General features: G+C 47.2%; 1 protein-coding gene across 1 annotated transcript in view; it reads right to left on the bottom strand.

The window, feature by feature from the left end:
- The window catches only part of LOC147113801 (uncharacterized), an 80,946-nt gene that overhangs the window by 48,350 nt on the left and 19,558 nt on the right, over positions 1-13,038 (bottom strand). Inside the window, exons 6-7 of the mRNA XM_085996165.1 lie at positions 10,786-10,876; positions 6,951-7,052 (exon numbers count right to left, since the gene is read on the bottom strand). Of these exons, the coding sequence (XP_085852291.1) occupies positions 6,951-7,052; positions 10,786-10,876 (193 nt within the window). The remainder of the gene's footprint in view (positions 1-6,950; positions 7,053-10,785; positions 10,877-13,038) is intronic.

The following is a 13,038-nucleotide window of genomic DNA, read 5'->3' as shown; positions in this document are numbered from 1 at the left end:
GACATGATTGAGGTGTACAAAATTATGAGGGGCATAGATAGGATGGATGCTGTGGAGCTTTTTCCCTTAGTAGAGGGGTCAATAACTAGGGGGCATAGATTCAAGGAAAAGGGCGGGAGGTTTAGAGGGGATTTGAGAAAGAACTTTTTCACCCAGATGGTGGTTGGAGTCTGGAACTCACTGCCTGAAAGGGTTGTGGAGGCAGAAACCCTCACAACATTTAAGAAGCATTTGGATGTGCACTTGAAATGCCATAGCATACAAGGCTACGGGCCAAATGCTGGAATATGGGATTAGATTAGGCAGGGCTTGATGGCCAGCGTGGACACGATGGGCCGAAGGGCCTCTATCCGTGCTGTATTACTCTATGACTCTATGACCCCGGTTCGTACGTGAATTGGGTCTATGGTGGAACCGTTGGTCAGGATCACGACTTGCATGTTGTCGTGAAGCAGGCGGAGAATAGTGACAAACTTTTGAGGGCAGCCAAAAAAGTTTGTCTCCCCCATAGTTCTTTGGCAATTACCTTAAATGTGTCCTTTGGTTACTGACCCTCCCACTGATGATTACAGTTTCTCCTTATTTACTCTATCAAAGCCTATCATAATTTTGAACACGTCTATTTAATCTCACCTTAACCTTCTCTGCTCTAAGGAGAACAATTCCAGTGTCAATAGTCTCTTCGCATAACTGAAGTCCCTCATCCCTGGTAGAATTCTAGCAAATCTGCCCTGCACCCTCTTCAAGGCCTTGACATCCTTTCTAATGTGTGGTGCCCAGAACTGGACACAGTACTCCAGTTGAAGCCTAACCAGTAATTTATAAATGTTTAGCATAACTTCCATACTTTTGCACTCTATGGGCTGAATTTTACCAGCCCTGAGGAGGCGGGTTTTGAGGCGGGACTGCTGGGAAAGTCAAAAAGAATGGGAGCGGTTCCCGAACCCACTCCCAACCCGCCTCCAACTAATCTTCCCGGGAGTCGGGTCCATGATTTGCACAGGGACCCGACGCCTAGCGGCAAGAATAGGATTATAGCCACTTAACTGCCTGTTAACAGGTAGTTTACAGGCAGTTAAGAGGCTTTTTCCAATTTTTAGACTTCTGCTGCGGGCTTCCCGACGTTGGGGAATCCCGCCAGGGTAACTGAGGCGTGCTGTGGGTCTGTTGTTATGTTGGTGTATATATGACTGCTGCAGAAGTGTTGTGAAGGATGCAATGGGACACTGCTTCTCATAGCTGAACAGTTGCTGTTCATGTGATTCGCTCTGGGGTTTTCCTGTGACTAAAATGAACAATGGTTTAAAAAAAGCACCTGAATTGAAAACGAGTTGCTTTCCAGCAGCAGGGGCGGTTGATGGCTACCGTGCTATATGCTTCAGGGTATGATGTTTTGTATTGTATGTTTTGTATTGTAATTTTTGAGTCTTACTGTAGATGTTTCAACTTTGAAGGTTACAAGTGTGATTTTTCAACCCGTAAACATTTTATCACAGCCTTCGGTTGCCAAGTGACGGGATCTTTGCTGTTTCTGTTTTTAACTTGGACACTCTCTGATCTACCATTCTTTAAATAGTGTGCAGCTGGAAAAACATGCTATTGTTCCTCCTAAGCTGCAAGGGTGCGTGGCCATGCAGCAATCCGGAGGTCCCGCGCAGGCCGCTCACAAGCTGTAAGATGCCGCGCAGCAAATTTAAAGGGACCGCACGCAGAAAAAATTTATAGGGAACATTGAACTGCTCCACTGTTAGTCTGACATCATGGACAGTAGTGAATACGGCGCATTGTTAATTTGAATCATCATACGTGGCTCCGGGTAGCCCTTACACTTCTGAGTCAGAAGTTTGTGGGTTCAAGCCCCACTCTGGAAAATGGAGCCCATAATCCAGGCTCTGACACTCCAGTGCAGTACTGAGGGAGCGCTGCACTGTCTGAGGTGCCATCTTTCAGATGAGACGTTAAACCAAGGCCCCATCTGCCCTCTCGAGTGGACGTAAAAGATCCCGTGGTACTACTCCAAAGAGCAGGGGAGTTCTCCTGGGTGTCCTGGCCAATATTTATATCTCAAGCAACATCACTAAAACTGTTTATCTGGTCATTATCACATTGCTGTTTTGGGATCTTGTGTGCAAAATGGCTGCTACTTTTCCTACATTACTGTAAAACAGTGACACTTCAAAAGTACTCAACTGGCTGTAAAGCACTTTACCTGATGTCGTGAAAGGTGCTATAGAAATGCAAGTTTTTATTTCATTGTCATGGTTTCAGATGCTGAACTTAAATAATTATTCCTTTCAATTGGAATTATTCGTAGTTAATTCATTGTGAACAAGGCCTGCAAAAAAGTAAATGCCTTCCATTTTGAGAAGGAGGCTGCTGCAGTGGCTTAGACACTCGCCTCTGAGACCTGCATTCAAATCGAGCCCAGACTCGGATTTATCTCCGTGTGCTAGCAGTAACCTGCGACATCTGTTTGGCAGGTTGTAGTGCAGGGTGTTTTACAGTACTGATCTCTCAAAGCTTAGAATCATAGAATGATTACAGCACGGAAGGCAGGCATTCAGCCCGTAGCCCTGCAATTTTTTTTCCCTACAGGTACTTATCTAATTCCCTTTTGAAAGCAGTAATTGAACCTGCCTCCATCACCCTTTTAGTCCGTGCATTCCAGATCATAACCACTCGCTGCGTTTAAAAAAAAAAGTTTTCTTGCGTTGCCTTTGGTTCTTTTGCCAATCACCTTGAATCTGTGTCCTCTGGTTCTCAACCCTTCTGCCAGTGGGAGCAGTCTCTCTATTTACTGTCCAGACCCCTCATGATTTTGGACACCATGTTCTCTTCTCATTCTTCTCTGTTCTAGGGTGAACAATCCCAGTTTCTCCAATCTATCCACGTAACTGAAATGCAGGTTTTTATTTCATTGTCATGATTCCAGATGCTGAACTTAAATAATTTTCTTTCAATTGGAATTACTCGTAGCTTAATTCATTGTGAAGAATATTTTCTGCACCCTCTCTAGGGCCTTCGCATCCTTCCTGGAGTGTGGTGCCCGGAATTGGGGACACTACTCCAGTTGAGGCCGAACCAGTGTTTGGTAAAGATTCATCATAATTTCCACGCATTTGTACTATATAACTCTATTCCTGAAGCCCGGGGTCCGGTATGCTTTTTTAGATGCTTTCTCAACCTGCCCTGCCACCTTCAACAATTTGTGTACATATACCCCCAGGTCTCTCTGTTCATGCACTCCTTTGGGATTAACCCTTTAGTTTATCTTTCCTCTCCTCATTCTTTCTGCCAAAGTGTATCACTTCGTACTTTTCTGCGTTGGGTTTCATCTGCCACGTGTCGTCCCATTCCGCCAGTCTGTCTGTCCTCTTGCAGTCTATCACTGTCCTCCTCACTGTTCACTATACTTCCATGTTTTGTGTCACCTGCATATTTTGAAATAGTGCCCTGTACATCCACGTCCAGGTCATTGATATATATCGAGGGGGGCAGTGGTCCTAGGGCCGGCCCCTGGGGAACACCGCTGTGTACCTTCCTCTAGTTTGAAAAACAACCGTTCAACTCTACTGTTTCCTGACACTTAGCCAATTTCGTATCCTTGCTGCCACTGTCCCTTTAGATGATTACTACGACTGGGTGGCAAGGGATAGCTGCAGGTAACTTGAATTTTTGGATAGGTGCATTACAGAAAAGTAGTTACCGTTACACTATACTTCCAGGTATGAAATTTATGCATGGCAGGCTTTGGCTGCACACTCATAGGAACAGGAGTAGGCCATTGAGCCCTCGAGCCTGTTCCGCCATTCAAAGAGATCATAGCTGATCTGTGACTTAACTCATACTCGCCTTTGGCCCATATCCCTTAATACCTTTGGTTAACAAGCTGTTAATCTCAGATTTTAAATTAACAATTGATCCAGCATCAATTGCTTTTTGTGGAAGAGTTCCAAACTCCTACCACCCTTTGTGTGTAGAAGTGCTTCCTAATTTCACTCCTGAAAGGTCTGGCTCTAATTTTTAGACTATACCCCCTAGTCCTAGACTTCCCAACCAACGGAAATAGTTTCTCTCTATCTATCCTATCTGTTATAAACTTATAAAATTCTAACAGGACTAGACAGACTAAATGCAGGAAGGATGTTCCCGATGGCAGGGGAGTCCAGAACCAGGGGTCACAGTCTAAGGATAAGGGGTAAGCCATTCAGGACAGAGATGAGGAGGAATTTCTTCACCCAGAGAGTGGTGAACCTGTGGAATTCTCTACCACAGAAGGCAGTGGAGGCCAATTCATTAAATATATTCAAGAAGGAGTTGGATATATTTCTTAAGGCTAAAGGGATCAAGGGATATGGGGAGAAGGCAGGGACAGGGTACTCAATTTGGATGATCAGCCATGGTCTCATTGAATGGCGGAGCAGGCTCACGGGGCCGAATGGCCTACTCCTGCTCCTATCTTCTATGTTTCTATGTTTCTATGGTGAGTATCAGAGGTAAGGAAATGTTGGGAAAGTCATTTTAATGTGTTTAGATTTTTCTGTAGGTGAAAAGCCTTGAAGAGTTTGGGCTGGATTTTACTTACTGAGATGAGTTGGGGACGGGACTGCCGACTTCCGGTTTCTAGTCCCGCCCCCAGCGACGTCTGACAAACAGATGCTATTTTTCCCTGATTGGCCTTGTTAAGCCCGCCCTGTGGGCTTGCTGGCCAATTAAGGGAAAGCCGGTGTCAGATGACATCAGTTGATGACGTTTCATCTGCCGGTTTTCTTAAAGGCATATGCAACACACTTGTTTGACAGATGATTTGACAGTGTTTGACAGCATTGAGGTGCTGTCAAACACTGACAATCACTGTCCAAAGGTGAGCCCGTTCACCCAGGCTCTCCAATTACTCTCTCCTTAGAATAAAACAGATGGCAGCTGAGATTGCAGAAGCCATCTGTCACTTCTCCCAATGAGATGAGGCTACACAAACACTTCAAAGCTTGTCACTTGCAGAAACATCTAATCACAATAAAAATTACTTTCATAACATTTCCTTACCTTTGATACTAACCATTGTCACTTTACATCCTTCACACCACTTCTGCAGCTGTCATCCAAACACCAACATAACAACAGACCCACAGCACGCCTCACTTACCTTGGCGGGGTTCCCTGACGTCAGTGGAAAAATTGGGAAAAGCCTCTTAACTGCCTGTTACCTACCTGTTAACAGGCAGTTAAGTGGCTATAATCCTCTTCCTGCCGCTCGGAGTCGGGTCCCTATGCAAATCGTGGACCCTGTAAGTGCAGGATTCTCAAAATTCCCGCACTCCCCAAATTATGGATCAAGGGGCCCTGTTTGGACAAGTTATTAAAAACAGGGTACCCAAAATGGCTTCTGCAGCCTCGTGACCAAACCGACAGGATTTTTAAAGCAAGGTTCTGCAGACAAGCAGGCCCAGAGACGAAACTTAAAATGCAGGAATCTGTGAAAAGGGATTCTCTGGAGCCAGCCAAACAAAGCAAACACAGAATACGCATTCATTCGACTTGAAACAAATCAAGCTAGAATGGGCTTACAATCAAGGCCATTAGGTTTCTGCATATTTAATCGGTAACAGCTCATAGTAGCCATCAAGTCAGGATGGGGACAATTAAGTCTTATCCATGACAAACAACCAGGGCATCAGGGCCATTAGACCCGGAGACAACCACTCCAAAAGTCGTTAAAGTAAATGGTTGTAATCATTTAAACAAGCCCGCCAAAAGTTAAACAATGTACTGACCTGATTTGGTGCGTAGATAAGGAGTTGAAGAATGGGTATAATTGTTGGCCCATCAATGGTAATTGTGGTGTGCGCTTCGCTTAGCTCCCTGATCGCTTGCTGGAGGCCTCGGCCTGCTGCCGCTCGTACTCGCGCCCTGGCCTCGTGGCGGGCTCTCTTCTCACTCCCCGCGCTGCTCAACAACCAAGGATGCCCATCACACCGGGGCCAAACGCGGGAGGAGAATGAGACCCGAGTTCAAAAATACACAGGACACACAGGCCACAAACGGGCAGATGAGACGAGACGAGACGAAGAAGAAGGTAAACCGATAAAAGCAGAGAAGGGCAGCGAAAGACGCATTGGGAAAAACCAAACGCCTAGTTATAAGCTGGCATTTGGTGAATAAGTTGGCATTGCATGCATGAACATTGCGAATAAGCAGGTGTTCGAAGAATGGGTGGCAGCGCTCGTGATGAATAAACTAGCATTCAAAGCATGGGTAGTAAAATCTTTTAGACGATAAAACCCGCCAATCGACTCCGTTCGTAACATTACTGCCGACGACCACCCGAGGGAGAAGAAGAAGAAAACCCATCGCGACGAGACGACGATGGTAGCTGAGGATAAGGGAGGGTGCTTCACATCAACAACTTCAGCGCCGCGCCCTGAGACCACATGGCGACGGGATACCCCAAAGGACAGTGGGAGCGGACCTCAAAACTCATAACTGTTTAAGCAACAGGTTTTGGATCGGTGAGCATGAATTCCTGGCCCCTCATAGCTTAATCTAGTTAGGTATAGGGGGTGGGATAAGGATAAGGGGATTGTTTAATGTAGTTGTTTTCCCTCGATGTGCCGTGTGTTCCCCATTCCCATATAAGTGTAATTGTTTTATGCCTGTAATTTTCATGCCAGTAATTCTCATAAGATTGTTCTATTCTGCTTTGAATAAAATTTTGGTTTTCTTGCACCAAACCACTTGTCTACTCGATTTTCTATATCGCCGCCTGTACCTAAGTCCGGTGTCTAGAACCCAGGGGTGTGGAGCGATTCGAACCGCTCAAAGGGGACAGCCAGAGGCGAAGCTGGCTGGGCATGGCACACCACCCCCTACAACCCGACTCCCAGTTAGATTGTATGAAGACAGGTTGGGAGCGGGTTCGGGACCCTCTGTTCCTGTTGTGCTGTACTCACTATAAGTCAGGCACTCCATGGGCTGCTTGCTTCGTAACACCGTGAGGCAGCCCATCTTGTTGTACTTCCACACCGTCACATCTCTATGCTGCCTGCTGGAACCTGCCACGGAAAGATACGCAAGGATTAGAGAGCCACTTTCCAGTTTCCTTACCTTCTTACTCTTCTCCTCTCCCGCGGGTGTTGACTCATCCCAGGGTACAGTTCACGGAGTGGGGGTAGAGGGGGCAAAGGCAGGCCTCCAGTATCTCACCCAAGCAGCCATTCTTCACGTGTGTTGCGCAGACAGTCAGGCCGGAATTTTCTTTACCTTGGCGAGTCCGGTACGGGTGCTGGCCATGTCGGGTTCCGACCCCGCTGCTGGCTCCATCCCGCTGTTGAAAATGAACTTGCCTTAATGGGGCCTAGTAAGCCCGCCCAGCGTGTTACCTGGCCCAATTAGATGGAGCAGGTCTGGTGACGTCATTTATAATGCGCCTTCAGCCAGGATCTTTAAAGGGACCATGGCCACATTACATTTGAAGTTTCATCTAACTTAATGCTGTCAATGCACTACAGCATTGGAGTGCTGCAAACACTGACAATGACTGCACAGAGGCAGAGGGCTGCACCCAGGTTCTCCCATGACTCCCTCCATGTGCTTATTGAGGGAGTCAGAGCACGCAGGGAGGTACTCTTCCTTTCCGATGGGCAGAAGAGACCTCCCCAGGAGGCCAAGACAGCCTGGTTGCACATTGCTGAGGAGGTCACAAGCAGTGATATGGTCAGGAGGACCTGGACGCAGTGCCGGAAACGTTTCAATGATCTCAGATTCGGAAACATTAGTACAAAGCCACAATCAACTGCATCCTGCTATGCCTCTCATCACATCCCCATCACTCTGCCTTCCCTACCCTACTCCTGCACATCTTTACTCACACCAACTTACCTTGCACCTCCACCCATCCCTCTCTCTCTATCTATATTATCACATCCCCTCACACTCCTCATCCTAGTGCAATCATACCAACTAACAACACACAAGGGTAGCCACTTGGGTGCTTTATCCAATGTTTATGTAAAGTTTCTGTTAATGTGGTATCAAAAGTAAAAATCTTTATTTTCAACACTTTCCGGTCTTGGACAGATTTGTGTGCACCTTTGGAAGTGGCTTAGTGAATGGTGAGACATAACGGTACTCCCCGCAATGGTGATGAGTGTGAAAGGAATGGCTTGGTCATTGTAGGGATGCTTTATGGTGTTGGTGTGGGGTGGTGCCAACCTGGCGCATCATGTGGCAGTCATATGGGTGTACAGCATAAAGTTAACTAAATCTCGCCATGAGGAGGCCATCCCTGACCTCCCGGGCAGCAATGTGCTAGGGTACTGATGCACTGTGTCCTGTGCCGCATCAGGTGATTGCGGAGAAGGTTGGTGTTGTTGTTGGTACTGCTGGTGTTGGGGTTGATCGTGGTCCGATTCTGAGGACCAAGGTGAGACAGTATAAACGGCACCCATGCTGATGGAATAGATGGCAGGTGAAGTACAGATGGCAGAAGCAATCTATCAATGGTGAGAGAATTCTTCCAATGAGGTGACACTGGATGGAGACTTTGCTCGAAACACTTGCAGCCTGCAGAATCTGTGCTGGAAATGGAATGAGCAACAGCTTCTGCCTGAGGAAAGTGATCATCTGTCAGGTGGGAGCTTTTACTGTACATTTGATGCTGTCAAGTAATCAGCTGGAGCAATGGCCACTGAACTCTCACCTTAGGTTGACAGACGTGCTTCCCGAGCAGCGTGAATCCTGTGGCCATGCAGGGAAAGTTAAAAAGTGAAAAAGGCTCTTACGTGCATGTCAACTACCTCATACTGATTTCAATTGGGTCCCCCGCCGCTGCCGGTCGGTCGGCTCTGCGATGACAGACGCGCCTGGGGGAAAGGCGTGTGGGAGCGAGATGACAGCGGATTCCTGACCCGCTGTCAAAAATAACAACTTTCCCACCCGACCCGCCACCGATTGTGCCCACTGCCACCCCAGAAAATTCCGGCCTCAGTGTTTTCAGGTTATTGAACCACGTGGATCAACACCAGCTGAACCTGAGCCGAATCCTGACCAACCCCCCCCCCCCCCCCCCCCGCCCTCCCCACCGATATTCACACAGGTTCACCTTCTGACAGAGGCCTCCTACAGAGACTGGGAGCAGGGACCCTGCTTGATTCTTCTGCTCCCAAAACCCTGATGCACTGAGGCTAATTGTAGCACCATATTGTAACCTCAGCACAGACTGAGGAGTGAACCTGGGGGCCGAGGCCCTGTGTGATCTGTATGGGTCAGTAATGCAAGGACGGAGAATATACCAACCAAGACAGCTGAGTGGGGCGGCAACTTATTTAATCTACTTATGAATTACATTTTTTTATGAAGAAAACCTTTTTTTTTTGGACCAACTTGTCGATATGACAGCTTGAATCAGTGATAGGAGCACTTTTATCTCTGGGCCTAAAGTTTCTGGTTTCAAGCTCCACTGCAGGACTTGAGCACATAATCCAGGCTGACACTCCCAGTACAGTACAGAGGGAGTGCTGCACTGCCAGAGGTGCTGTCTTTCAGATGAGACGTTAAACCGAGGCCCCGTCTGCCCTCTTAGGTGGACATAAGAGGTCCCACGGCACTATTTCAAAGAGCGGGGGAGTTCTCCTGGCCAATACTTATACCTCAACCAACATCAATAAAACAGATTATTGGGTTATTTATTTAATTGCCGTTTGTGGAACCTTGCTGTGCGCAAATTGGTTGCTGCGTTTTCTGACAGCAGTTTAAATATAATTCATTGGATGGGAGTCACTTTGGGACATCCTGAGGATGTGAAAGACGCCAAATAATTGCATGTCCTTTGTCTTTGATTTTTCTTGAAGGTGAGAGATCTTAGTGCTGGGGAATAGAACACGTTTCACATCAGTAACATCAGGGTGGGGGGGGGGGCGGGTTGGTATTTTAACCCACTTTGCCTGGCATTCAGTCTTCATGCCCCATTCCTACTGGCCACCATTTTAACTGCTCACTGCAGTTCGGCAGATGAGACGCTCGCCGGAAGCAGCCCGGAGCCTCATAAATTTATGCAGATCGGGGGTCTCGTTACGTCCACGGGACCCCGGTTGCCTTTTAACTCGGACCTGAGCGGGGAAGCCGCTGCAGATTTCCCGCTAAGTGACGGCAGGTCAGAATCTGTCGGGAGGACAAAGAGGCTCCAAACAGGTAAGTGGATATCTTTCCTTTGTGAGGCCAGGAGGAGGAGGGGCCTCATTTACCAAACTCAGTCGTGGCTTCCTTTGTCCCGGGACTCCCCTCTTCCCCATTCCCTCTAGTGAGATTCTCCCAAAACCCCCTCACCGTTACTTACTTTCTTGCCTGGAAAGCCTTCCTTTGGTGTAAACCAGCGGCCTCCCAGCATCGGGACATCCACTCGTGCCTGTCCACCCGCCGGCCTGCCCGCCAGCCAGCTACCTCTTTCCTGCCAGTTTTGGGCAGGCAGATGAGGCCAGTGAGTTATAATCTCACCCCGGGCCTGAAATCTGGGCCTGCGTGTGGGTTTGCACTCAGCCCTGACCCCCTGTCCCGAAACTCGCTGGGAGTTAAGACAACTCATTAGTGTCAGCACCAAGCAGCGCAGGAAGCTTCACCCAACTATACCTGACGTGCTGACACTGCAAAAGTTCCATTTCAGACTCCATCCCCTTGAAAATATTCAGGAAGACATCTTTTGCTATCTTTCGAAGGACAAAGAACTGCTGACTGAGTTGAAAGCATTGCTGGAAAAACCATTGTTGAAAGTGTGGTGACGTAAATCCTTACCAATCACGTGATTGGTCTCCGGGATACAGACCAGCTGATGCAGCGGTTGTCCAATCTGATGTGTTTGGAAAGTTTCAATAGACTCGGAAACCTGGAAAAAGAAATTGGGACAACACTCAGGCATTGTGCTATTGAGGGGACGGGTGCGTTCCAGCAATAGGATCTGGGTTAACGTTCAGCTGAGCAGAAAGGTTAAAAGTCTCTTTGATGGGTGGCATGGGTGAAATGAGCTTGGCAAGTCTCAATGAAAATCGCAAAGAACCTCACCCTACAAGCAGGCAAAAAGAGTATTTTGAGAACCGCAGCGAAAAAGGATGAGAGAAAGAAAAGTAACATAAAGGACAAGAGTACCTGAGTGAGAACATAGGCCAGTAGTAAGGACAGAGAAGGTTAGAGTGAATAGCAAGATTACATTTTCCCATTACATTCTCTGGCTGCATTAAGCAGGTGACTGATGCCATCTTTTCTAGAGCAGACATTTTCATCCCTATGGAGAATCAGAAGCAGCAGGATAGAGCTCTGGGAATGGCAGAGATTGCAGGATTCCCCCAGGGCTAGGGCTCCATTGACCACACTCACATCGCCCTGTGGCCCCCTTCATAAATTGCAAGGACTTCCACTCCATTCGTGTGCAACTGGTGTGTGATCACCAGCAGCGTGTCATGTAGGTCTGTGCCTGCTATCCTGATAGCTGCCATGATATTTTTATATCGTGCAAATCCTCCACCCCATCCCCCCCCCCCTCCCACCCCTGCACAGCAAGTGAGAGGCTGGCTGCTTGGGGACAAGAGCACACTTGGCTCATGACTCTTCTCATTAACCCACACTCATTGGCAGATCTGCGCTACAATCAGATCCATGGGTCAACTGGAGCCCCCATCAAGCAGACCACTGAAGTCCTCAAGCAACGAGTATGCTGCCTGAACAGGTCTATTGACTTCCTGCAAGAAAGCACATAAGGGGTGGTCCTGTATGATAGTGGTTTAGCTATATGCTACATAACTGGGAGTGTTTGATAGGACAGTGTCAGGGGAGCTTTACTCTGTATCTAACCCGTGCTGTACCTGCCCTGCGAATGTTTGATGGGTCAGTGTAGAGAGAGCTTTACTCTGTATCTAACCTATGCTGTACCTGCCCTGCAAGTGTTTGATGTGTCTGTGAAGAGGGAGCTTAGCTCTGTATCTAACCCGTGCTGTACCTGCCCTGGGAGTGTTTGAAAGGGTAAGGGAGCTTAACTGTATCTAATCTATGCTATACCTGCCTGGAGAGTGTTTGATGAGACCGTGTAGAGGAAGCTTTACTCCGTATGTAATCCAATTGGAGAGAGATAAGAAATCTCTTGACACCTACAGAATGTTGGAAAACTGTACCTTTTTGCTATGTAAGCTTTGGCAATATGGTTCTCTGTAAACTTTCATGCCAATAAAGCATTTGAACGGAAGACTTGAATTTATATACAATCATAAGATTGATGCAGCACAGAAGGAGGCCATTTGGCCCTGCGTGCCTGTGGCTGCTCTTTGGTAGCGTTATCTAATTAGTTCCACTCTCCTGCCCTTTCCCTATAGCCCTGCAAATATTTTCCCTTCAAGTATTTATCGAATTCCATTTTGAAAGTTACTATTGAATTTGCTTCCACCACCCTTTCAGGCAGTGCATTCAAGATCACAACAACTCGCTGCGCAAAGAAATGTTTCCTCATGTTGCCTTTGGTTCTTTTGCCAATCACCTTAAATCTGTGTCCTCCGATTACAAACCCTTCTGCCACTGGAAACAGTTTCTCCTTATTTAATCTGTCAAAACCGTTCATGATTTTGAATACTTCTATTAAATCTCCTCTTAACCTTTTCTGCTCTAAGGAGAACAATTCTAACTTCTTAAATTTTAAATCTGAGATTGATAGCTTTTTGTTAACCAAAGGCATTAAGGGATGTGGGCCAAAGGTGGGTATAGAGAGTTAGGTCACAGGTCAGCCCTTATCTCATTAATGGCGGAACAGGCTCGAGGTGCTGAATGGCCTACTCCAGTTCCTATGTTCCTATGTTCTCCAGTCTCTCCACATAACTGAAGTCCTTCATCCCTGGTACCATTCTAGTAAATCTCTTCTGCACCCTTTCTAAGGCCTTGACATCCTTCCTAAAGTGTGGTGTGAACACAATATTCCAGCTGAGGCCTAACCAGTGTTTTATAAAGGTTTAGCATAACTCTTTGGTTTTGTACTCTATGCCTCTATTTAATAAAGCCAAGGATCCA

Source organism: Somniosus microcephalus, chromosome 8, assembly GCF_052327205.1.
Source record: "Somniosus microcephalus isolate GS21.2 chromosome 8, FLI_Smic_1.0, whole genome shotgun sequence".
In the NCBI taxonomy this organism is placed as follows: domain Eukaryota; kingdom Metazoa; phylum Chordata; class Chondrichthyes; order Squaliformes; family Somniosidae; genus Somniosus; species Somniosus microcephalus.
The sequence above is the reverse complement of the archived record's forward strand: the minus strand, read 5'-3'. Positions and strand labels throughout refer to the sequence as shown.